At 39.0% G+C, this 26069-nt stretch overlaps 1 protein-coding gene and 1 long non-coding RNA gene across 9 annotated transcripts in view; both read right to left on the bottom strand.

Annotated features, from left to right (window-relative positions):
* Positions 1–1738: 1738 nt before the first annotated feature.
* Positions 1739–26069, bottom strand: part of tjp2a (tight junction protein 2a (zona occludens 2)) — a 41323-nt gene continuing 16992 nt past the window's right edge. For 3 of the 8 annotated variants that reach the window (XM_016662779.1, XM_016662774.1, XM_016662778.1), the window contains 23 exons: positions 21107–21160; positions 18754–18878; positions 18578–18680; positions 16992–17715; positions 14593–14696; positions 14237–14390; positions 12858–12963; positions 12232–12359; positions 12063–12141; positions 11535–11685; positions 11343–11451; positions 9998–10223; positions 9731–9918; positions 9567–9662; positions 8758–8837; positions 8466–8676; positions 8282–8382; positions 7083–7394; positions 6203–6418; positions 6059–6073; positions 4508–4585; positions 4281–4366; positions 1739–3181 (listed from right to left, as the gene is read on the bottom strand). In XM_016662779.1, coding sequence (XP_016518265.1) covers positions 3031–3181; positions 4281–4366; positions 4508–4585; positions 6059–6073; positions 6203–6418; positions 7083–7394; positions 8282–8382; positions 8466–8676; positions 8758–8837; positions 9567–9662; positions 9731–9918; positions 9998–10223; positions 11343–11451; positions 11535–11685; positions 12063–12141; positions 12232–12359; positions 12858–12963; positions 14237–14390; positions 14593–14696; positions 16992–17715; positions 18578–18680; positions 18754–18878; positions 21107–21160 — 3597 coding nt within the window. In that variant the 3' untranslated portion in view covers positions 1739–3030. Of the gene's footprint in view, positions 3182–4280; positions 4367–4507; positions 4586–6058; positions 6074–6202; positions 6419–7082; positions 7395–8281; positions 8383–8465; positions 8677–8757; positions 8838–9566; positions 9663–9730; positions 9919–9997; positions 10224–11342; positions 11452–11534; positions 11686–12062; positions 12142–12231; positions 12360–12857; positions 12964–14236; positions 14391–14592; positions 14697–16991; positions 17716–18577; positions 18681–18753; positions 18879–21106; positions 21161–22577; positions 22936–26069 lie in introns of those variants that run through there. The other 5 variants (XM_016662776.1, XM_007575848.2, XM_016662777.1 and 2 more) reach the window with 4 other exon arrangements.
* On the bottom strand, positions 4859–6052 carry LOC107833456 (uncharacterized). The gene is made up of 2 exons (XR_001659203.1): positions 5650–6052; positions 4859–4929 (listed from the first exon to the last, which is right to left on the bottom strand). It is a non-coding gene; the product is annotated as an uncharacterized LOC107833456 (long non-coding RNA).

Here is a 26069-nt window from a genome sequence, read left to right on the forward strand (position 1 = left end):
GTCGTGATACGAAAATTATGTCACATTGCCAGAATAAAGGCAGAATACAAGAAATCAAAACAAAGTCATAACCTTAAGAATAAAGTAATACCAGAAAAAGAGTCATATGGTGGGAATAAAGTCGTATACCAGTAAGTTGAAATACAAAAAAATTGTAATTGTAAATTGTAAAGTTGGAATAATACCAGAATAAAGTCATAATACTACGACAACTCCTACACACAAAAATAATAAAATAAGGAATGTTGAGCATCATGTGAATGTTAAATTATCTAAAATATTAATAACTATTGGTATTTAAAATACTAACATTAGAAACTACTCCAATCTCTAACATTGTTTTAAATCTGGAAACAAAACCCTGAGCTGTTCCTTTTAAAATCCAGCATCTCCCACGTTTTATTTCCCCTGCAAAAGGTTTGAAAGTGACACAAAAACAGAACCGAAACTTTTTAGAATGTGTAAAAAAAATGTTTTATTTATCCGAATTTTCCAAGAGTGAGAAGTGAAACACTCAGATCACAAACTACAAAAACCATAAATCACAAACTAAAGACATCATGATTGTCGCCACTTTCCTCCTGTGCACAAACAGACTAGAGTGGGTTTATATCGTCAGTATAAAAATAGAAGCAGTAAAAAGGTGATTGTCTCGGCTCAAAACAACCTTTTTAATTTCTCGCTCGGTTTGTTCCAGAGGAAACCAGAAATAAATGAAAACTTTCCCTCCAGACTGAAGAATCGGCTCAATAAAAACAGTAACAGCAGGAATTTACAACGTCGCGTTACGGCCAGTTTAGGTGGAAACAACAGGACTTAATTTCTGACAAAAAACGTAGAAATTTTTAGATTCTCAGAAATTTTCTAGAAAAAATTTGGACATTTCTGAGTGTCAAAAGTGAAGAAAAAAAATTACTTTTGGAAGTTTTCATAGTTTGAAAAGAAAACAATTTCCATGATTTTCAAGAAAATTATTAATTTCTAGTAAATGTTTGACTTTTCAAAGAGGATTTTAAACGTCAAGTTTTAGTTTTAAGTTTTTAACAGGAAAACAAACCGAATGCTTCCAGGTTTTCCATCCAGCCTCTGAATTTGACAGCAGCTTCATTTCCCAGCAAGAATCAGGAGTAAAAAGGCACCGCGACAGTTTTCTGCTACCCAGAATGCAACTGTCTCCCCCAGTAATCTGGGTTTTATTCTGGAAATCAACAAGAAGCCGCTGGGAAAAACTACTTTTCCTCTGATTGTTTATTAAACTCTGTTTTTAGGGGAATGATTTCTGCTTAAATTGTGACACGAGACGGTAAATATTTCATCATTTCACTTACACTTAAATATGCTGAAATTACATAAATAGTTCTGTACAAAAGTCTCGAGTTTTCCCTCATTTCTTCCAAGGCATCCAGATTTTCTAAACTGAATAATTCAATCAATAAATCGCCACAATTTCTGAAGGTCTGAATGTTTCTTTGGACTCTGGCAGCTTTTTCCAGTTTAACGGACAGAAAATGATTCTAGCAGCAGAAACATGATGATTTTATTCACCCTGACAGCAGCAAAGTGTGAATAAAAACTGAAATCAAACTGTTTGCAGCTCAATTTCACAGCAGTTATGGTTTACAAGCAAAGCAAAGTCATTAAAAATGTTGTGGACGTGTCAAACAGAAACAGATTTTAAATTATCTGCAGAAAACTGGGAAAAAAAGTTCCAACTGCAAAAACTAAATTTGTGATTTTGAGCAATAAAACACAAACATAAACAGCGGTTATACTTTGTGTTGTAGGTAAAGTCACTCCAAGCTGCAAGGAAAGGAAACTTTATTTTAATTTAGTTTTGTAAAATGTTTAGTTTTTTTTAGAGCAAGAAAATCACAATTAAACTGATGTAAAGAGACATTTTAATGTTTTTGTTTCACAGCGGTTACACTGTGAAACAGAATTAAAGTCACCAGAAGTTTATGTGTAAACTTCATTAAATGAGCCATTAATGTGCATTTTTTTATTTTCACTAAAGAAAATGTAGACAAAACAGCAGCCAGGCATCAATACAAGATGGTGGCAGGAAGTGTCAAAACAGATAACATTCAAAATAAAAGTTGTTTTTCAATGAAATTACCAGATTAAATCCCTAAAAACATCTTTTTTTAGGGATTTAAAAAATGTTAGTGCCAATCCACGTTGAATTTAATGAATAAAAATCAATTTCTCCACTATTTTTATTCATATATTTGATTATAAGTCGTCTAAATCGTGACATTCATCATGTTTTACCTCATTAATACAGGTTAAAGTTTCCCATTTCTGGAAAATATGAGATGTAAAGGAATTTAATCTGAAATAATGGAATTATTAAACTATATATAAGCTCAGGGTCAATTATAGGACCAATTTAGACCAGTTCTAAATTGTTCTAAATCCAGTTTCATTTTAGAATCTGGACTCAATTATTTTATGTTTATTGCTGAAAAAAAAGAAAAAAAAGTGTATTGATGCAAATCCTGTTTTAAGATAACAGACAAAAAACAACTGCTTGTTTAGTTTTTTTCTGTGGGGATATTTAGATAGAAATAAAACTTTTAGACGGTGGAACATGATTACTGAATCTCTCACCTTGTGGAATCAGGCAGCAGCTCTGGATTTGACTTTGAGGTGAAATTGACTGGAAGGAAAACCTTCCAGGAACTTTTCTAGATGCTGCACCTTTTTAAGACCTTCAGAAACTCTGGATGAATATCACCAAACCAGCTTTAAAACCTTTAATCTGCTGCTTGGAGGAAAAACAAAAATTAAGACTTCTGCTGTATATCTGTGATGGATCCAGAAACCTTCGACTCGCCGGTGAAACACTGGAGGCTTTTAAACCCAAACTGAACATTTCGTCTCTGGAAATCAGGACCGACATTTCTTCCTCTGTGACGGTTAACGCCACCACCGGCTTCCACAGAGTCTGGACTCGAAGCCGAATGTGAGAAAAAAGAAGTTCAGAGAGCGACAGAAGCTGGCGGACGACCTCACTTCCTGTCAGGAGCCTCACAGCTCCGTGTCCTTGTACTTCTGGGGGTTGTAGTATCCCCTCCGGGTCTGATCTGCCAGCTGGCGGCGGTACTCCGCCTCGGTGTCCTCGTTTCCTCTCGTCTCCGAGTACGCGGGCCTGGACATCGTCTGCGGCTCGGCGTTCGAGCTGAAAACACGAAACAAGTCAGATCGGGTGGAAAAGGGCAAACAGGACACCGTCTACCAGTTTAACAGAAAATATGACTTTAGCAGCAAAAACATGATTATTTTAACAGCAGTGTGATTAAAATGCTAAATCAAACTGTTTGCAGCTCAATTTCACAGCAGTTACGGTTTACAAGCGAAGTAAAGTAATCTGAAACTTTGTGGACGTGTCAAACTAAAACAGATTTTAAATTATCAGCAGAAAAACAGGAAAAATTAAAAATTAAAAATGACGACTCTGTTACAGCGGTTACAGAATTAAAGTCACCAGAAGTTTCCGATGGATAAACTTCTCTAAAATGACCCAAACATGGTTAAAAATATGCATTTTTTCATTTTAGCTCTAAAGAGAATTCAGTTAATACTCTTCTGTAGAAAATATATAAAATAAGGGAAATACAGGATAAAACAGGCAGGTGAGAACAAAACTGTTTCTAAACACAAAATGGTGGCATGGACAGAAAATATGACAAAAACACCCCAACAACAGCAGAGGGCAGTGTGAGGAAAAACCTCAAATGCTTTCCTGAAAAAACAAACAAAAGGAAAAACTCAGAAGTTTAACGGAAAACGAAAAAACTCCAGAAAAATATTTAAGTTTGAGCTTCATAAGTCAAAGAATTTCGATTCTTGAAACGGAGTCAAACGTTACTCAGCAGGTTGTTGCTAGGCAACCAAAGTTTGAAACGGCTTCCTACCCAGCAGCTTGTTGCTAGGCAACCAAAAGAGTCAGTTGATTCCACCAACCTAGCCTAGCCTAGCTAGCTGTGTAAGGTCGAGTGGCTAACGTCCTCCTCTGCCTACATCTCCCAGAATGCTGTGCGGTTCTGGATTGGAGCTCAGTGAATATCCTATCAGATGCATCATCTATTGATATTGATCATGTGTCTATTGATAAGATGTTTTATAAAAAATATCCAGGAGATTCTGCTGCTTTGATTTTGATTTACATAAACAAAGTGGAGGTTTAATCACTTTGTGCTTCTTCCTGTATTCTTGCCACTGACAGGAATTTAAATTGTTTCCATTTCTGTAGAAAATGAGACAGAAAAAGCTCTGACCCGATTGGCTGGGGGCGGTTCTGGTTGGGTTTTGGCAGCTTCACTGGGACGGCGTAGATGTCTGGATGCTTCTGGGCGATTTCCAACTGGAACAGACCCAGAAATGTCAGAGTGAATCGCAGCAAAACCACAGAGGAGCCTTTCAGGAAGCTACTGTTCTGGCAGCCGGACCCGGAAACCTCAACGGGTCTGAATGCAGACTAAACGAGCGGCGGGTTTTCACTGACTCGAGCGTTTTCCGCCTCCTGCAGCTCCAGAAGACGCTGAGCTCGGGCCAGGTGGTCCATCTTCTCAAAGGCTTTGATCTGGAAGAAAACGAGGTTCAGTTAGTGGAAGGAAGAAAGAAAGATGGCCGACATGGAGAGTGGAGGATTATGGGCTGGTTGTGACTGATGGACCCGGGTTCCAACACGTCTATTTTATTGATTCATTCTGGCATTTCAGCTCATTTTCATTCATTTTTATTTTAATTGCCAATATTTTCATCTCATTTTGAACTTTGTCGTTTTTTTGTCTAATTTTGCCAACATGAAACTAATTAAAACCTCAAAAGCAAATAAAAAGTAAAATGTGTTTTCCTCTAAAGCTGATTAAACCTTTTCACCAATATTTAGAGGAAAAAAACAACCACATTAAAATGAACTAAAACCTTAAAATCAATTGAAAATTCAGTTCTCTAAACTACTTCAGCTTAATTTCAGCTGTTTAAACCATTTTTAAATTAAATTTCCAAAATATTCAGCTCATTTCAGACACTACTACTTTGAATTTTGTTTTACAATTTCCAACATATTTAACTTTTTCTTTCTAATTTTGCTCAAACAAATCAAAAATGTTAAATTCCCCAAAAAACTTGGTTTAAGTTCAACTATTTCATCGTTTTCATTTACTTAAACCGTTTACCAACCAATATTTTCAGAAACTTTATACACGATTGTTAGTTTCATAGTTTTAAGTTGTAAAATTTTCTTCAAAACACTTTAATGAAGTTAAAGTTTTAAAATCCACTGAAATTTAACAGCCATGAATAAAATTACAGTTTTACCATGAAATCAAACAAAAACTTTCTTTTCTAAAGCTCGACTATTCCAGCCACTTGAACCATTTCCTTATTATAATCATTATAATTACCGATATATTGAGCTCATTTAGACATGGCTACATTTAATATTGTTGTCAATGTGTTTTAATTTCCAAAGTTTTAAACATTTTCTGCCTAATTTTGCCAAAATGGAACAAATCAAAACCTTAAATCCAGCAAAAACTCTATTTTCTCCAAAGCTCAACAATTTACACACCTAAATTTTGATCAATTTTATACACGACTGTTAGTTTTAACATTTTTGCTTCAAAAAAATGAACGTAAAACCTTAAAATTCAACAAAAACTGAGTTATCCCTGCTAAAACTTTCCATTTTAATCCCAATTTATTCATCTCATTCAGGATATGTTGACTTTTCAAACCTTTTATTTTGTTAACTTTGTGTTTAAAATTGTAAAACTATTTGTTAATAAACTAACTCGCATTAATCTCAACCAATGGCCTTCTTGTTTATAGGCAGCATAAATACCACATTATTTTTCTCAAATATTTGCGTAAAACTTTATATTTAATGTTAAATTTACAGTTTTTTTTATCATAGCTGCATCATTTTCAAAGAGTGAGAAGCTTAAAGTGTGTCGAGCTCAAAGGATTCAGGTTTAACTTCTGCTTAAGTCCAGAAAACAGAAAAGTTTGTGCAGGAACCCAGAAACAGGATGTGGACAAGTGGAGTTACCTGATTGGCCATTCTCTATTTCATAACAGGAAGAGAGAAAAAGCAAAGAGGAAGAAAAGGAAACAAGTTTACTAAGCGAAGCGTAAAGGCAGACGGCAGTGAGAAGGCGAGTCTTAAAGGAAACGGGTCGTTCTGTGTTCCCACCTTTCCCAGGAAGGACTTGTTGGCGGGGTCTTCCTCCTCCTGCGGGTTCGCCGGCGCCGGCTCCTCTGGGGCCTGGTGCAGGCGGGCGATGTTGGGCTTCAAGGCCACCGGCGGGGGAGCCGGCCGGCTGGCGGCCACCGCGTCGATGCTGCTGATGGTGCTGCTGGAGTGGGACTCGTAGCTGCGCACCGAGTCGGTCCGGGCCTGGGCTCGGACCTGCAGCCGGGAGAGAGACGCTGGGAATTCATTCATGATGGGACCTTAGTGCAGCTAAAATATCATCTTAAGGATATTAATGTTTCCAGAGGTCATGAAAGGTCAACCAGCCTCCACCGTCTTCAAACCAGACAAATCTGGTGCCAATCATCTCGGCTACGTTTGTGCAGCAAACATTTTAATTTGTGCTGCTGCGGCTGTGAAGATCTTAATAAAGCTTAAAAGTCAAAAGGTCAACCAGCCACCAGCATCACCAAATCTGACCAAAGTTAAATTTTGTGCTGCAAAAACATGGAGATGTAGATTATTCATACAATATGACATAAACCAGGAAGGCCCGCCCTCTTTGAGTCACCGCTGTTGCTAAGCAACGCATCAAACACTTTAGATGATCAAAAATGGTCGACTGTTTGAGGATGTTGGAGGTTTCATCCTTTCATAAAGAAAGTTCTGAACTTGTTCCAACTGGGCCCAGAATCGTCTGTTTGGTGAAAAATAAACAGATCTTGCAGCTCTTCTGCTGCGACGCCATCTTGGATATTTTCTAAAGCAAAATACGGAGCATCATCACGTAAAATACGTCAAATCTTTATTGGAGCAGCTTAGCGAGGCGTTGAGCCGCGGTTCCCATCCTGAGGTGGAAGGTTTGAAATCTGCCGCTCACCTTTGGTGGTTCTGGAACAAACGAAGGCGGCGGGCTGGGGTCCCGGTTCAGAACCTCTCTGCTCCCGGGCCTCTTGGCGCGGCGCGGCTCTTCGGGCAGGACGGGCTCCGACGACCTGCTGATGGCGGAGACGGGCGTGGGGTCGTCCAGCGGCTCGTCCAGCTCGTTGTCGGTGTAAGCCCCGCCCTCGTCCGCCGTGTCGTCGTAGTCGCTGGTGAGGCGGCTGTCCATGCTCAGGTAGTCGGCGCTCATGGCCGACAGGTAGGACATGCGGTCGTCCTGAAGGTCCAGGTCCTCCTCTGACCCGTCCATCTGCAGGGGAAATTAATCAGAAACTTATTTATTTCAAAACTCTGATACAAAATCCTGGTGGAATTTGAATGAAATCACTTCATTAATATTAATTTACAATGTTGTGGTTGATGTTTTACTTTCTAAAATATTTAACTTTCACATGTTTTGCCAAAACAAAATTTTAGAATTGAAATAAAATCTTTGTTTTCATTATAGCTGAACTGCTTCAGCCATTTTCAGCAACTTAAACCATTTAATCAACATTTTCAGCTCATTCCAACAAAAACTACATTGATTTTTTTTGTCAATTAGTTTTACAACTTAAAAGATTTTCAACATTTTATGTCTAATTTTGCTGAAATTAAACTAATCACTTTTCCTTTAAAGTTTAAATACTTCAGCCATATAATTATCTATACTTTAGGCTCATTTTACACCTGATTGTTAGATAAAAACAGATCATTTTAGTCCAGTAAAATGTCAGTTTCATAGTTAATTTTAACAGAATTTTAAAAACGACCAACCACTTCCAGCTACTTAAGCACTTGTATTAATTTATTTACCAATCTATTCATCTAGTTTCAGATATGGCTGATTTGAATCCTGGTGTCGACGCTTTTAATTTCCCACATATTTAATTTTTTCTAATTTTCCCAAAATGAAACAAATCAAAAACCTTAAAATCCAACAGACTTTGTTTTTGTCGTCTTCAGCTACTTAAACATTTACAGACTGATATTTTCAGCAATTTTATGATTTGATGGTTTGTAATTTCTGTAATTAGACTTTTTCCTTCCACTAAACCTTCCATCAATACGTGTGGATTCAGTGTTAGCAGTAACATGTCTGTCTGTGCATATTTCTAATAAATTAGATGATATTCTGATTTCTTTCTTTCGACTCACCTTCCCCTCCGACACCCACACGGCTTTCTGCTGCTGCTCCCGGATCGAGTCCTTCACGCTGCCGTACCAGGCGTCATTCGACGAGTTCAGGTCGATGGTCGCTGGATTCCCAACAAACAGGAGCATCAACAGTGAGCGAATCGGACAGAAAGTTTGAAATGCTTCGCTCTGAGGCGCCACTGACCGGTGAAGAGGTGGGAGCAGGTCTTCTTCAGCCGCACCGCCTGCTCGTACAGCTTCCGCGCGCTGCGGTTGGATCCGGGTATCAGGCGGGTCCTCATGGTTTTGACGCCCTGCTTGCTGTCCGGGTTCAGGAAAACCACGATGGGATACCACTGGGTGTAGTTCAACGTGTCCACGGCTTTGGGGGTGACGTCCAGCAGCGCGTGGAGGTCCTGCACGACGCCGCGTTTCAGGATTTTATTTCCACCAAAAAAAGACTTTGAGCTAAAAGTGATAAAAAATAAACCAACTACCTGCTCAATGATTTCTCGGATGGTGTTCAGTCTCACCACTCCAGAGGATTTCTCACTTCCAGCGTCTTTGGGCTCAGTTTCTGAAACACAGAAGGTTTTAAGTTTAAAATAAACTTTGGTATAAACCATAAAGTTAATTTTGAATAATAAAAAAAATGAGTTTCTACAGTAACAATTTCTGTAGTTCATTGAAAGCGAGAGAGAAAAATGTCCATCTGATAACAGGAAGGCTGAACGGAAAACAGCAAAATAAAGTTTTGAATTTCTTTTCAGTTTTAATTCTTAGTTAAATCTTTTTCCAATTTACCTCCATATCCTTGTGTCATAGTTGACAATTTCTGTTTTGAATTTAATACAAAAACGTGAATTTCTTTTTTTTCCCACAGAAAAAAATTAAACTGAAAACAAAACAGCTAGAATTGTTTTATTTACTTTCCTTATTTTCCATTTTTATGTTTTATTCATTCCAAATTTCATGGCCCCAATTTAGCTCCATATTTTTGCATCTTTCCAAAGCAGAAACTGTAATCAGCCTAAATCAAAACCAGCAGGTGAAATATTATTGAGACACATTAATCAGAGGTCGAAGGTCTTTTTGAGGATTCCTGACCAACAAAACAGAAATTATTGATTTATTGCCGATAGTAAATGCTAAAATGTGCTTCATAAGCACTGGAATTGATTGTAATTACCATAAATTCACAATTACAACATCCTTGAAGAATCCAAATTGTATTTTTATTTGAACAAAGAGCGCCAGTTGTTACTTTGAACGGTTTCTAACAGAAGCAAGTTTGGACGATACTTACTGGCAATAACAAACTCGTTGGGAAGGTCGTTGGCCAGTTTCTCGTTCACTACGTCGGAAATCGGTCCGAATATGACCACCGGCCTCCTGAAACCAGCTGCAAACAAACTGGATGTCAGGGTTTACCGTCGCCAGCAGGAGAACATGGGAGGAAACGTTTCCTACCTTCTCGGAGCACCACTCTCTCGTACGCGGGGAACTTGGTGGTGACCGGCGCGGTGCTCAGGTCCTCCCGGCTCTTCCGCAGGTCTTTCTTCTTCGCCGCCCTTTGACCTCTCAGCCTCCAGAAGTCTCCTCTGTCGTTGCCTGACGCCGCTCTGGCAGCGTTCTGCACGTTGGCCATTTGTTCAGCTCTGAGACACAAACAGAGACTTTCAGAGGTTTTCTGCACTGACAGGTTCACGGCTCAGACGCGTTTCTCTGACCGCCCACCTGCTCTTGTTGGGGATGATTCCCTTTTTCACTTCGGGCGACTGGTTGTCCTGGTCCATGCGGATGGCCAGCCAGTGGCCCAGCTTGCCGTCGTACAGCGTGTCGGTGACCTTGAAGATCTCTCCCCTGCCGAACGGGAGGCTCTGCGGCGCCTCCTTCTCGTACTCAAAGTGGGTCCTGATGTAGAACGAGTCGCCGCGTCCGGATGCCAGAACGTCTTCATACACTGAAGCCAGAAAAACACAAATCATCTTGGATCCACAGATACGTTGTATTGGTTCCATGTACGTTTCAGTAACATTAGTTATATAAGCTTCTTATTGAGGTTTCTCTGTTGTTTTTCTCTTTCTGCAGGTTTATAAACAGACTTTTAACACCTTATCTTGTATTCTCTCTACTTTTCTCTCCTTTGCCTTTGAGTTTATATGTCAAATAAATCCAAAGCAGTTTCTGAAACAGGGTTTCTGCAGGTTTCACCATCTTTTTAAAGACCATTATGAATGAAATTTAAGACCTGTACAACAAAAAGGTACAAAGGAAAACTAATGTATTGTATTAGTGCCGAGCACATAGCATCAAAGATAAATGTCAACCAATCAACTGACGATTATAATTTTCCAGGATATGCGCTAAATAGCTAGCAAGCTAGGAAGGTATATTAGCAGCTAGTTAGCTGTAGCATCAACAACATGAAGCTACAAAATGTAAAAAAAAATCTGTGCGTCTCTCACATTTGCTTGGTGAAAAAGTCACTACAACATTAAATATTTCTGCCAAGACAACTTTTAAGAACTGTGATTAAAATATTTAAGGCCAACTTACATTTCCCCCCTGAATTCAAGACATTTTAAGGCTTTAATTTCAGTTAAATTAATTTAAAACTTGTTAGGGATGTGCAAACACCCTGTAATAAAGTTTTATATATAAACATCATAGTGAAAGCTGTAATGCTCCAGTCGTGGAAGTTAATTTGTTGGGCTTGGATGGATAAGTTCTTATTTTTACTTTAGTAAATTTTCTGGATTTTCCACCCACTGAATGAAAAACAAACATGTTTAACCAAAATGTCACCAGACACAGACACACCTGCAGGTTTTGTTAAAGTTTCATAATTTTGAAAAACATTTTTTAGAAAAAAATGTATTTTGAAATTCTGCTACTTAAATGAACTATTGTCATTTTAGTCTTTAAAATACAAAAATTTCAACTTTACATTTTGTTCTGTCTGATTATGTAATTTTTAAATATTAAATGATTGATAATTTGATCAGTTACTCAGTGCTTGAGTCGACTTTTTACCACATCATTTTTTACTCTTACTGGAGTTTTATTTCTGTGTTCGTACCTTCTGGTTTGCTCTGAGCCAGGATGGTCACGTCTTCTCCTTTTGGGATGTCCAGCAGGTAGAGGACGGCGTCTTCACGCACCATCCCTCTGAAGTCAACGCTGTTCACCTGAAACAGAGACCAGAAAGTCACTGAAGGGTTTTCATTAGATTCCATGCGAACGTTGGAAGATGAGGACCTAAAAGCGGCACCTTGACGATCTGATCTCCGGTCCGAAGACCCTCCTGCTCGGCCGCACTGTCCTCCTGAACGCCGGCAATGAAGATGCCGACGTCGTTCCCTCCGGCGAGCCGCAGCCCGACGCTGTCGCCCTTCTTGAAGCGCACCATTATCGTGTTCGGCCTTTTGTTTCGAAAACAGTTAAGTTCAGAAAAACGGACAAATTCTCCTTTAATTGCTCATACAGACCGATCTGGCAGGGGGATAAAAAGCTGCTGGCTTAAGATGACTACCATTGGTTTTAGCTGTTAGCATAACGTGCTAAATCTTAAATGAACGCCTGATGTATAAAAGAAAAAGGGACGCAGTGCTTTGCTACTAATCATCAACACTACAACTAGATAAGATCAGGAAAAAGTTTTGAGAGAAAAGAAATGGCGAGGAAGAGAGAAGCAGGTCAGCTCTGCTAGCTTGACTATGACAACCTGAACATGTAGATGTGCTGTGGAATTTGGCGTTTCAGTTCAGTTACAAAATATAAAAAAATGTAAACTACTGACCCGTAGACTTCCTGATCCTCCAAGCTCGGCTTCAGTGGGACTTTTGGAGGAACCTGAACTCTTGGGGCGACAGCTGCTGCTGCGAATGAAAATGGTAAAACGATCAGATCAGCCATATTGTGCTTTAATCAGCTTGTCTTAACATCTTCAGAAGCAGAAAGACATTTACCTGGCGGCGACACAGATCGAGTTTCGTCCCTCTCTGGCGGCAAAGGGGAGGAATCTTCATGCCTCTCCAGACTTTTGAGAGGCGTCGGCATCGCGCCCATTTTCGCCAACCTGCTAGAAGGATCGTCTCTGAAAGTAAAACAAATAAGTTAGCAGGAAATGCTACGAATAAGTATTACACAAGAACATCATAAGTCATGTTATGAGAATAAAATGTTTGTGATAAAAGAATAAAGTTGTAACAATGAGAATAAACTTGTAATACGAAAATAAATAAATGACCATAATAAAGTCATAATATGAGAAAAACGAACATTTTAAAATTCAAACATCTCTAGGAGTACCACAAGGTCGTGTTCTGACCCACGAGAACTTGAACCACAAATAACAGTTTTTTGCCGTCATTTTAGCTGTTGCCACCAACATTGTGTCATTAATTTTGACAATACTAACTGACCTGAAATAGATAAAGTATTACTGCCAAACAGAGAGAATACAACATCTTTTTACAGCTGTATTTAGCAGGTTATTCCTTACTTTGAATATGTGAATCAAAGCTAAACTGTGTTATTTTAAGATGCTGAAAATAGACCAAAGCGAGCCGCGTTTGGCTGCATGACAGCGTACCTGGGTTTGTCTCGAAGCCTCTCATTGGACGAGTGTGAGGAAAGGTCGGAGGGATGACCTCGCTCCTGTGGAGAGTAAGAGCGGTACGACTCGATCTCAGAGATATCTGCAAAAAACACGACAGACGAAGTGAAAAATGTCTCTTTCCTGCAGCCCAACGAGAAACTGAAACACAGACGCAAAACAGATTCACCTGTTTCGAAATCGAACGTCCCCGACTAAATTACAAGCATAAGCAGATCTGTGGATCTTAAACTGAAAAGCATCAGACAACGACAGCAGCACACTGCAAAAACACAAAATATGACCAAGTATTTTTACTCTAGTTTCTAGTGTAAATATATTAATACACTTGAAATAAGAGAAAACTAAATAACTTTTCACCAAGACATAGGAGCTTGTTTTAAGTGAATAATTTCTTAATATTGACAAAAATGTTCTGGTTCCATTGGCAGATTATTTCACCTATGGGAAAAAAAAATCTGCCCGTTACCTAGCAACCCCAGCAGAGTTCCACTCGTTACCCAGCAACCCCAGTGGAATTCCACCGTCACCTAGCAACCAAAGACTGGACCACACAAAATATGTTCTCTACATTCTTTTTTTGCACAAAATCATTTGTGGAAAATAAGATTTTACTCTGGTTGTTATTTCAGTTATAACATGGGAAAAATATCTTATTGGAATCATCAATGAAACAAGCACATTTTTATCAATATTTAGGAATAAAACAAGCTGCTACATCTTGCTGAAAAGTTACTTTTAAAGTTAGATTTGTCTTATTTCAAGTGTGTTAAAATATCCACACAAGAAACTAAGCAAAAATACTTTTTGTGTTTCTGCAGTGCAGGGGAAAAAAATGAAGTGGATGGATGATGTTTGGGAGCTAAAAAAAAATAAAAAACAACAAAAAAAATCCTTGCATTGTGGAAATCCAACAGCAGGATTATAATCTGGGATTAGATCACCCTGCTGGAGGGGAATGAACACTTTCACACATGAAGACACAAACCAGACAAAGTGGGTCACGCTGGACCAATCAGAGTCCTCCGTCTGGGTCATGTGACCCCAAAAAAACCAGGTATAAAAAGAGGAGCTGCTGCTGCTGCATGGAGTGAATATTTGAATATTTAAATACGACTAAAAGCGGATGAGAGTAAAAGTAAAAGCTTTTATTTGATGAGCGTAAAACAAGTTACAGCAACATTATTGGCAACAATTTCTTCACAAATGGAAGTTCACATGCGCTGGGTTATTTTTCTCTCTTAAGCGATTTAAAAGTATGTCTATGATGATGGCGGTGATGATGATGATGGCGGCGGCGGCGAGCATTCACACCGGGTAGGTCCTGCTGGTTTTCAGTTTGGAGGGTCTCTCACCATCGAGCTCCGAGTCGCTGTCCACCATCGGCGGGATGCGGATCAGGATCTGGCGGCGGTCGCGCTGAACCACCAGCTGCAGCCGGCCGCGAGACTTCTCGATCAGCTTCCCGGCGTCGCCGAGGGAGAGGTTCTCCGTCACCGTGCCGTTGATCTGAGGGAGGAGGGAGAGAGGTCAGAGGTCAGAGAGAAGGAGAGACCAGTTGAGTTTATAGATAGTAAAAGAAAAACCAGATAAAGAATGAGGAGTAATCTCTCTCTCTCCGTTTATTCTTGTTTTCTGGGTGATTCTGTTTTTGTAGCAGCTGAATAAACTCTGATCATGAATTCCCCTCCCTGCCTCTCTGAGGTCCCACCTTCAGGATGATGTCTCCCTCCTGCAGGTTCCCGTCTCTGCCGGCCAGGCCGCTGCTCGTCATCTCCTTGATGAAGAGCTGGCTGCCCAGGCGCAGGCCGTACTCTGCAGGACGAGATCACAAACATTTCACATTCACTCTGATGGACAAGCTTACACACACGTCACATTTTAAAGACAAATCTGGTATGAATCTGGAAAAAAACTAAATAATTATTTTGGAAAAATATTGTTTTACCCTGAGAAATATAGAAATTTCAGCCTTTGATTTGAACATACTTAGTGAGGAAGGAGAATAATTTCCCACTGATTAAAGGTTTTAGTTCAGAGCAGCAGCCTGCAGTAAATACTGAAATATTTTCAACCTCTAGAAATGGATGTAAAGCTTCTCATTGTCTTTAAGTCTTTTTTGTGTTTTTATGCCTGTTTTGTCCAAGATGAATAATTTCATAAAAATTTAATGCATCATTATTTTTGGAGAAATGAAAGTAAAGAAAACAAACTCTTCATCCTCGGGTCCCAAAACATTTAATGTCAGACTTGGAGATGAGAAAATTTTACATTTTGGAAGATTTAAAAGTAGAGGAAGTCACATTTAAACTTATTAAAGTGTTCATAAATGACCATTTCTGCATAAATCCCTCCTGGTTTAGGAGTTTTAATCCCATCTGGAGCCAACTAGGCTAAAAATCTTATTTTTTTCCCTTTAATACTTCAGTAAATTCATTATTTGCATCAGAAGAATCACCACTGGAGACTGGATAAAACTATTAATATGTTGAAAAAAACTACATTAAACCTAATCCTTAGTTTTACTGTAATAATCTCGTTTTATGAGCTTAGCTTTAATCAAACATCTGAGCTGCTGCTCTGCTAATCTGTCAGCAACTAAATCAGATTCAAAGGAAGAGATGAAGGCCAGTCGCCGCTAATTAACCTCTCAGGTTTTATTTTAATGAGCATCTCCATTCTGTTCTGAAGATCTGGACCCAGAACGACGCTGACGTGTGTATGCTAAGCTAAGTGCTATTTTTAGATGTCAAGGAAAACCAAAAAAGAAATGGCTAGAAAACGACAAACGGTCAAAAAAGTGGAAACATTTTAAATTAAACCGAAAACACAGAACAGTTCAGTGCAAAGCAGAATTATCAAGGAGGAACATTTTAGCTAATGTTACATGTGGCAACTAATCATAGTGGCCAACAACCTGGGTGTTAGCCAGGTTGTGTCAAAAAACAACAACTGTGCAGCAATTAATGTAATGGTGTCCAATAGATACAAGATTATAGCATTTTAAGCTATATAATGTTCATTTAAAATTGAATTAAATTGGTTGTTTACTTAAATGTCTTTTTTGGGGGATTGTAATAATCATAAAATGTGGATTCCCCAGAACTTAAGTATACTGTTTTCCCAATTACTTGATTAATTGACAAAATAATCAATAGAGTACTGAGAGTCTCTGCATAGTAGACACACAAAAGACTAGCTAATTAGCAAACAGGGGTTTGTTAGCAGCTAGTTAGCGGTAGCCGCAACTACCTCGAGCCACAGAACGCAATCAAGATGTTTGTGTGCAACAAGCTTTTTGCCTGACTGAAAAGTCAAAAACTATCACGACTTTTTTACATTTCTGTCTCAGTTATTGCCCTTAATGTGTTGTTCTTTGAGCAAATGGCCTTTTTTAAAAGTTTGTTTAGTCCAGTTAGCGATTAATTATTTCAATAATCGATTAATCATGATTAATCGCTTCAGTCTTAAAGATACCAAAGTACATTATGAAACTAAGGAATATGTCAAAATTATTAAGTCAAATCTGATTAACTTATTTTATCATCAGAATATGTTGTACATAAATTTAACCATGCATTAAGGACTACTACAATTTCAATAATTGATTAATCACGATTAATTGATAAAAAATTAACATTAATTTGAATAATTGTGATTTCAACAATTGATTAATCGTTTCAGCAAATGAAACAATTAGTCGTTTCAAAGAAGTCCATGCATTAAGGACTACTATTACTATTTCAGTAATCAATTAATGATTCATGATTAAACAGATTAATCACTTATTTAAATGGATGATTATTTGGATTGTGATTTCAATAATTAATCATGACTAATTCAATTAATTATGATTAATCAAGCATCTTGATAATTGAAAATAATCGATTAATCACAATTAAAATCATGATTAATACGATTAATCGTGACTAAGTGACTGAAAACATCCATTACTGACAATCAGTGATGATTAATCTGCTTAATTGTGATTTCAATAACTGACAGTTGTGATTAATCTAATTAATCATGATTAATCGTTTCATAGACCAAAGCTGAGACCATTAGAACCGTGGACAGATCGTGTTGTTCTGCAGAGTTCGGGCCGCTCACCTTCGTTGGGATGGTTCTTCAGCAGCAGCACGTTGACGGGTTTCTCCAGCGGCTCCTGGTCGCGGCCCGGCCGGGGCAGTGGGATGGGAGCAGCAGGGGGCGATGGTGAGCGATCCAGGCGATCTCTGCTGGCCGTCCTACGGACCGGCTCGTTGTACCTCGGGTCCCGGTCTCGGTCCCGGCCGCGTTCGAAGCTTGGGTCGCGCCTCTGGCCTCTTCCGGGGCTATAGCCGTCCCGGCCGTAGCGCGGCTCCGGGCTCGGGGCGCGGTCCAAAGCTCGCTCGCTGCGGTAGCGTGGCTCTGGGCTCGGGGCGCGGTCCAAGGCTCGCTCGCTGCGGTAGCGCGGCTCCGGGCTGTAGTCACGGTCGAGGGTTCGCTCGCTGCGGTAGCGGCGGTCTGGGCTGTAGTCGCGGTCCAGGGTTCGCTCGCTGCGGTAGCGGCGGTCCGGGCTGTAGTCGCGGTCCAACGTGCGGCCCCTGCTGCCGTCGCGCCGGTAGCCCCGGTTGGGGCTCAGGTCGCGCTCGGCGCTCCTGCCGCGGTCATAGTTCCGGTCGTAGTTCCGGTCGTCGTAGCCGCGGCGCTCCAGGCTGTTGTCGCGGCCGCTGGTCATGCTGCGGCGGTCCGGTTCGTAGTTGTAGTCGCTGTAGTTGTCGTTGCTGAAGACCTCAGGCGAGGCGGGCCGGGGCATCACGCTAACCGGGACCCTCTTGGCGCGCTTGACCGTCTGCAGAAGAAGAAGAAGAGGAAGAAGAAGAGAAACGGTGAGAGAAACCTCGCAGTTTGTGGCTGTTGCCACGGCAACAGCACAGTTCCTTTAAGTCACGGATCCAACAGAACTTTCCAGTTTTCTGTGAAAGCAGGACTAGAAAAACAACAAGCAGTCCGAGCAGAAATCGTCTATTAGGGCCAATCTATGTAACCAAGTTCTGCATTTTTCCTCACACAACAAAAACAACTGTCGATGTTACCATGGCAACAACACAGTAATAGCATAGTAAAATACTACATTTAGTGGCCAGGAAGAGAGAAATATGCGTTCTAACAACAAAGGAAGAAAGGAAACAAGAGCAAAGGATAAAGGAAGGAAAGAAGGAGGGAAATGAGGACAAATAAAGGAAGGAAATAAGCATAGTATGAAAGGAAACATGAAGAAAGAAGGGAGGAGACAGTCGAGGCGGGCCTGTGTCCTCCTCATATGAGGTAAGAGCAAGGTAAGGAAACATCTAGGAAACAATGGCAAAGGAATTAAGAAAACATGAAATAAGGATACATCAAGGAAGGAAAGAGTAAAGATAAAGGAAAGAAGAAGGGTGTGAAAAAAGGGCAGAAGAAAGTAAGAAAGAGAAAGAAAAAAAGAAAGAAAAGAGAAAAAAGAAAGAAAAGAGAAAAAAGAAAGAAGAGAAAAAAGAAAGAAAGGATACAAGTAAGAAAGGAAGGAAGGAAAAAGCAAGGGAGGAAAAGAAATAAAGAAAGAAGGAAGGATACAAAAGCAAATAAGTCAATAAGAACAAATAAGGAAACGAAGGAAGGAAACGAGGACAGATGGATGAATCCAGTGTAGCTCTGAGTTTTGATGTCATTCTTACGATTTTGGCCGTTTTGCCACATTTCCTGAGGGTCTGAACAGCGAAGGAGTGCAGCGCTCCCTCCATGGGCGTGTTGTTCACCAGAACCACGCGGTCCTTCTCACTGAAACACACACACGGGTCAGCTCTCCGACACACACACGGGTCCGACCCCAACCCTCTGACATGACACTCACAACAGCAGCCCCTCTGCCGGGCCGCCCTGCAGGACGTCCGACACCACGATGGACGTCTCGCCCGTGTCCTCGTTCGGGTTGTCCCGTCCTCCTGAAACCGCGATCCCAAAACCCATTTTGGAATCCTGGGGAAAAAACCAAATACTTTAAACATTTAGAACCATTTCCAGGAGAAAAGTGTTCTTCCACCAACGACCCGGTTTAATCTGGTTTTTATTCCACCTGGTGATGAACCGGTTTTCCCACCAGATGAGATTAAGTTGGAGATTTGATGACCTCGCCTCTTTATCCCTCCCTTCAATCTGAACCATTTATAAAAACAATTCAGCGCTTCCCTCCGTCTCTAGCAGATGGCCGATCGAGCAGAGGGAGGGAGAGAGAGCGCAGAGACAGAAGACGAGCCGCCATTTTGGTTTCGTCCTTCCACCAACGGTAAAGAAAACACTTCAAATGGTTCAGATTAAAACCCTCAGTCTGGTTCTGTTGAACTGAACTGACGCTGAGCGGACCAGAGATCGCTCCGAAGCAGGAAGCCAACTACAGGCCATTCTGGGCGTGTATCCAGTTTAACTGGAGGTTAGTGGAGGTGTTGTGTCGGTTGTCATGGTGACAGGTATTCGTGTAGCATAAAGTCGACCCAAACAGCGAGGAAAAGCAGAATATAAACGGTTTAAAGTTATTTTCCACCTCGTTTATCAGCCGCTATTATTTTTAAACATTCAATAAAACTGGAATATTAATTAACTTGTTTGTAGAACTTGGTGATATTTATACGATCAAATAGGATCAAGTATTTCCTAAAGTATACAAACCGTTTTCTGTTAAATTTTAAATTATTGACCAATATACAAGAGAAATTTGCTTAGTCATCTCTGGCATCTTAGCAGAATCCAAACTGTTTATAGATTTATTTATATCCAGAGAGAATAAATATTTTATGAATAAAACCCATCAGCCATTTTCTCATCTTTAATTTAAGCCATATTTTACAGAAACCGAGTAAGAAATAAAGGCACTGCGACCATTTCAGTGACGGATTCCTCCTCATATTGCCACAGTCTGGTTTTGTGGACATGACTCAGTGACTCTCAGTAATGGCCGCCTGCAGGAGCGTCGCTAGCGTTAGCGGCTAACGTCCAAACCAGTAGTTTATATTAATGGAGGAATCCTAACACCGCTAAAATCTGATGCTAATCCATTTCTGTTTACATTTTGTGAAGCAGGAAGTTGTGCCCAGTGTGAGATTTGTGACGTTTCCTTCAGTGGTTCTTGGTGCAGCGCCCCCACAGGCCAGGAGGGGAACAGGTTTTTCAATTAGTTTGGTTTGTTTGACTCGGTGCAAAGTGAAACAACGGCAGCAGCTGAAAAATTTAACAAATGTTGCAATTTTGGTCCCCAATCAAACCGAATCTACCGAACCATCAGGTGTGAAAACAGCCTCACTGTATTAAACTGAAATAGTTTGAGAGAAACGCCGTCTCAAGAGGATTACTGTTAACATAAAACAGTAAACTGGGTGTCGTTTGGTCATTTATTTTGATCCAGCAGGGAGAGCGAAGCTGCCCGCCTCACCTGATGACTCTAATCCAACAAATATCACGCAGCGTTGAGGCATCAGATAATGAACGGCAGGAGAGCGACAGCTGGCTGCCGGAGGGGAGGGGCAGGAAAAAAAAACCTTTTCCTGCATTAAATCAGCTCCGTTTGTCCTGCACGTGTTCACAGTCAAAACCATGCAGAGGCCTGATATGATTATCAATAAATCAAATGATAAATTAAAACAAGCTCAATAATTTAAATTTTCATGATTTATCGTCTTTTTTTTCTTTTCTACCAAAACCTGGATGGTAAAAGTTTTCAGTTTGGTGCTTTGGTGTCAACTAAACTTTCTTTGAAGGATAATTTTGTTTACAGAGACTTCATAATTCATTTTATTTTTATTTCTGTTTTGTTTATTTACTTTGGATATTTATAAAGTTTGAAACTGTTCAGATTTAGAGCGTTAAAGATGCTTCAATTAGTTTAGATCTGGATATTTCTTCCAGTTGCAGTTTTAAATGCTCATTGGAAATTAAAGTTTGTTGATCTCTGATTGTGTTCTTGCTTTATTATTTTGCCATTTCCATTATATTAGCTGAAAATGGTCTCAAAACAACAACATAAACTAATGGGACCATTGATGATCCAGTAAAGTTTGTCGTGTTGACCGGCCTGAACACGCGTCATCTTCTGCTTTCACAAGAAAAGAAAAGTGAAAGCGTGTCCATCTTTAGCCGTCACTCAGTAATAATTCATCAGCACTCAGAGCGTCTCTGTGGTGAATAATGTAAAGATGGCGGCGTCTGGGACTCACCCTCTGCAGGGTCACGGTGTACTGCTCCCACACCGTCTGCTCCATGACCGGGTTCTGGGGAACAACACAAACATTTCCATTTCAGACTCAGATTAATAATGCATTCTGTGATGTAACCAACAAAGCCGCTCCACTGGGCCCGTCGTTACACAACCAGAGGAACGGCGGCGGCGGCTCCCAGCTGGAGACCCACCGACCAACCGGCCACAGATCAGAACCAGTCGATTTCTCACTCCAGCATATGGAGCGATACATCATGCAACACTCGGTTGGAAACTTAAAGAACTTTTTAGGAGAGAAATATCGGTTCAGATCAGCTAGAAAAAAATCTGATCGGTGCGTCTGAATGAAGCTGCTAACAGTAATTTAACTTTTGTAACATTTTCAAACTATCAAAATACTTTTCAAAAGAACAGAAATCTGAATTTTTCTACATCACAACTGAAGCTTCTTTCTTCACAGGACAAAATCAGCATTCATTAAGTTTTCTTGTGACTAAGTGAAGAACATTTTAAAATATTTTTAATTTATGTGTCAATTCAAGCAAACATTTTGAGGATTTGCATTAAAACCAGAGTCGACGTTTTAGCAGCAAAAAAAACTTCCGTCTGAATAAATGATCAATTATTCAGCAAGTTGTCAGTTCTCAAAGGGAAATTCCATATTCGTAAAAAAAAATTAAATATGAACTGTAAAACAAAAAAATTTAAAAGGAACAAAAAACAATTAGATTTTTTCCAAGAAAAATAAAATAAACATTTTCCTCTAAAAAAAAAAAATGACAGGAACTGATTTCCCGTCTTTAAAAATAAAAAAATTGTTAAAAGTATTGAATAAAAATACAGAATTTTTTGTTTAAGAAAAGTTATTTTCCCCCCATGAAAAATAAAATTAAAAAAAAGGTTTCCCTTAACAAAATTATCAGCTTTTTGTCTTAAAAAATAGAAGCAAAAAATAAAAACTATACATTTTCTTTGTAAAAGAAAATTAAATTCCACTTATCCGCCTCCAAAACATGGTCTCACTTAAAACAAGCAGCAGTTCAACCACCTGAGCAGCAGGTAGGAAACCTGGGTGAGGATCTAGAAACCAGAAACTCAAGTTTTCAAGATTTTCACTAAATGTATGTGAAAGACAGCAGACAGTGAAATCACCACAGAGAGAAATCTGCAGTTTGACTTTTTCTGACTTAAAAGCTCCAGAAATCAGTACAGAGAAAAACCTGACTGGTCAATCTGTGTGAAATAGATTTTCAAAACACTAAAGATTAAGATTAAACAGGTTACAGAGAGAAATTAGAGGCAAAATTCATGTTGGGATTAAATGAAATCAAAACTTTCAATGCAGAACCTCAAATCTTTTCTAAACCCAAATCCCTTCCTTCTCCATCACACAGCCTCCATGACCAGCCGGGTCCAGCGGCGCGACTCGGACCCAAACCGGGTCGCCGCGGCGACGGAGCGGCACTCACAAGTCCCTGCAGGATGCGGATGGTCTTGACGGCGTGCGCCCATTTCCTGTGCAGGCTGAGGACGGTCTTCATGGTGGCTTCCTAACCGCGTGTGTCCTGGTTCAGATCGATGTGCGCCACAGCCTCCATGACCACATCTGCACACATCTGCAGCAGCAGCAGCAGCAGCAGCAGCAGCAGCAGCTCTCTCCCTGCCTTTGACGTAAGCGGGATTCTGCTGGCCTACATTCAGCACAAATCCCACCGTCTGCAGGAAGTGGAAGCAGAGACGCTCCGACTTCTGGGCTGCGTTCAAACGCTCAGCGCAGGAAAACTCCAGCTCTTCCCACCACTTCAGAGGGAAGTTTGGAAACTTTTACAGCACCGCAATTCAGAGATACAAATAAATAAATAATTAGTGTTATTTATTACTGGTATTGCTAAGGTGTTGCTGTGGTGTTCTACACTCTACAGCAGGGATAAAACAGATAAAATATAAAAACATTTCATGTTAAATGTCTGATTGGTCCAAGAACACAGAAATTTAAAAATAAATAACAAAAAAATCTACAATTTCTTTCTCTGAGGGCCGCTCATTTAGAGTTAATTTAAAATGTACTATACCTTCTTTTATTCTAACAGCTGATTTTTTCATAAATAAAAAATTAAAAACACTGATTTTATTTTTGCTTAAAAATATTTTTTCTTTAAAATTATTTATGTTTTAGGCTTAAAAAAGATATTTTAAACAAAACTTAATATTTCTAAGTGAATAACTTTTTAAATGGCTTCACTCTCTTAAAAATGCAGTAAGAAAATGGACCAAAAATTTAAAAAAGATCCCATTTGACGAGTTTTATTTAAAGCTCAGAAATGAATTTAAAAAATGTCATAATTTGGTGAAAAACTGATCCATAAAAGACGATATATTCAAAACGATAAGACAGGCATTTGGGTCGATTGGTTTTTAGTTGTAGTAAAAGTTGTTTGGATGTTTTTGTTGTTTTATTGTAATATTTCTTTAAATCTTCTTCTGTATCAACCAATGGGATCGGGGGCCACTTAAAATCCATCAAGAGGGCCACAAATGGCCCCCGGACCACACTTTGGACACCCTGATATAAACCAACCTGTATTTCAGATCAACAAATCAATGAGTCATTAAATATTACATTGAAAGTATCCAAACAAATTAAGGTAAACGCTTAAATATAAAATACAAAGAAAGTCACAAAAAATTCTCTAAAATGTGTTTTCACCAAGTTTTGTAGTATTTAGCAAATATAAATAATTTTATTAATCCTAACTGACCTAAAATAAGAAAAATGTAATCTGATTTAACTTCAGACACTGAGAAAAAAAAAAGTTGGTTTATCTGGTTTCAACTAAGTAATGTTTTACAGATTTGGGCTTTTAATCAGACATTAGATTATATTTTATTACAAAACTGTTGCGTTTACATATAAAGCAGTTTGAAGACGCAGATGAATAATCTGAGAATAAATCAGCGAAAGCTTTTCCTCTGAATGTCGAGAGTCATTACATAAACGTTTCCTCTGATGAGGATCAGAATCACAGGATGCGACTTAAACTAATTATTTACAACAAGAAAAAGAACCAGGAAGCTGCAGAGGAAAAAAAAATCTACTCTGGGTTTATTTTTAGACGCCACATAAAGACATGGATAAAAACCTTCAGATATAAAAAGGAAGCAGCGTTATTTGAAGAAACTCTCTCTCTGAAGCAGATGGACAGGAAATGCTAATGATGCCCCATGCTAGCTGTGCTAACGCTACAAGCTAATGCTACAACACGGATGTTTGGAAGCAACTTAAACTCCAGCTTCTGCTTTTTGTTCTTTTAAAGTTACATTTTGAACACAGAATCCATGTAAGCCCTTTAGAGTAAGGCTTAACTGTTTATCAGATTCTACCAGAATAAAAATGGTATTTTCAGAGATAAGGGTAAAAAATACATAAATTAAAACAGGAAAAACTGGTGGGAATTTAAGGCTCAGTTAAGAAAAGTGAGTAGCTCAGAAAGCCCCAGTTATAATCCCAGGCTTTTTCCACTTATTTAATGAAATCATAAACAAACAATTCCCACAAAAAGGAGGAAAATTCCATATTTCGATCCCTTTAGATGGGAGAACAATAATCTGTCAAATTCAGGTAAAACAAGGAGCTGTGTCTTCCTGCAGGAGGCGCCAAAAGCACTAAAACCAAACCACACAGTGGATGTTTCAGAGCGCTGACTCACCGTTACAGAAAATTATGAAACAAAGTCTAATTTTATCCACAGAACAGATAAAACTTGAACAAGTCAGCAACCTAGACTCAGCATAAAAACCAAGAAAAACATTTCTGTGTCTCATTGAACTGAAATCAGATCCATTTTGTTCAAACCGTTAACAGAAGCAGCTTTTGTAACAAACTCAGGGTCAAAGGTCAGATTAGACGACTCTGCTGGACAATACAATCTGAAACTAATGTTAAAAACTAAATTAGTCTTTTTTTAATACTTTATGACTTCTTTCCAGAAAAATCCCAGAATCTAAAATCTAATGGATGCTGGGAGAAATGTTGTGCAGTGGCGCCCTCTACTGGAAACAAAGCAGCATTACACCATGGATTTTAAAATGAATAAACAAAATAATGAATAAAAATCAAAATTTAAATACAGAACAAATTCAGTTCTTACCTAATAGAGATGTAAAATAATTTAAAGAAAAAAACTGAAATTTTTTTATGACCATAAAAAGAAAAAGCTACAGAATAAATCAGATACAAAATTAATCTTTGTGAGAAAAAAAAGATTTCACATCTTTTAATATCAAACAGACATTAGCATCTCATGAGATATTTGACTCCTTTTAAAGAAACCGCAACTATAACCATCAATTTAATTGTTTTTCCCCTCATAAAGGAAAAAGTGATTTTAATGTCTTTATTGCCTTTTTATACCCTTTACATGATATCTTGCTTGCTGATTTTAATAAAATAAATTTCTTAAGCATGCATTTCCCCAGATAAATTATTCTACTCTTCCTATGAAATCCTTAAAATGTCGCAGGTTTAAAACATTTAATCTATTTGTAAAAACTGGAAAAATGTAATTTGGACTGAAATATCCTACACTGATTAGTTTATTTTTTTAAATCTGCCATTTCAAACCCTATAAATTAAATCCAGTTGCTACTACTGTGGTCAATTTTTACTTTTTATGGATAGAAACAGAAAAAGTGCCAGAGTTTTTAATTTTAAAGCAGTTTAACACATATTGCTGCCCACAGTCAGCCAGCTGGCTGAAAAATCTCCCTGTTTTTCCTCATACTGGCAAGAAAACACTAATTTGTCTCGCTTGAAACGCATCTAGTCGCACAAAAACAATCAATTTGAAATATTTGAGTGTAAATACAATAATATTGTAACGATCTGGTATATTTATACTCTAATTTATGTAGGGATATCAAACTTCCTTCCCACCGATTATTAAAACTCATACTTGTGACTT

The sequence above is a fragment of the Poecilia formosa genome, unplaced genomic scaffold, assembly GCF_000485575.1.
Source record: "Poecilia formosa unplaced genomic scaffold, Poecilia_formosa-5.1.2 Scaffold390, whole genome shotgun sequence".
Lineage (NCBI taxonomy): Eukaryota > Metazoa > Chordata > Actinopteri > Cyprinodontiformes > Poeciliidae > Poecilia > Poecilia formosa.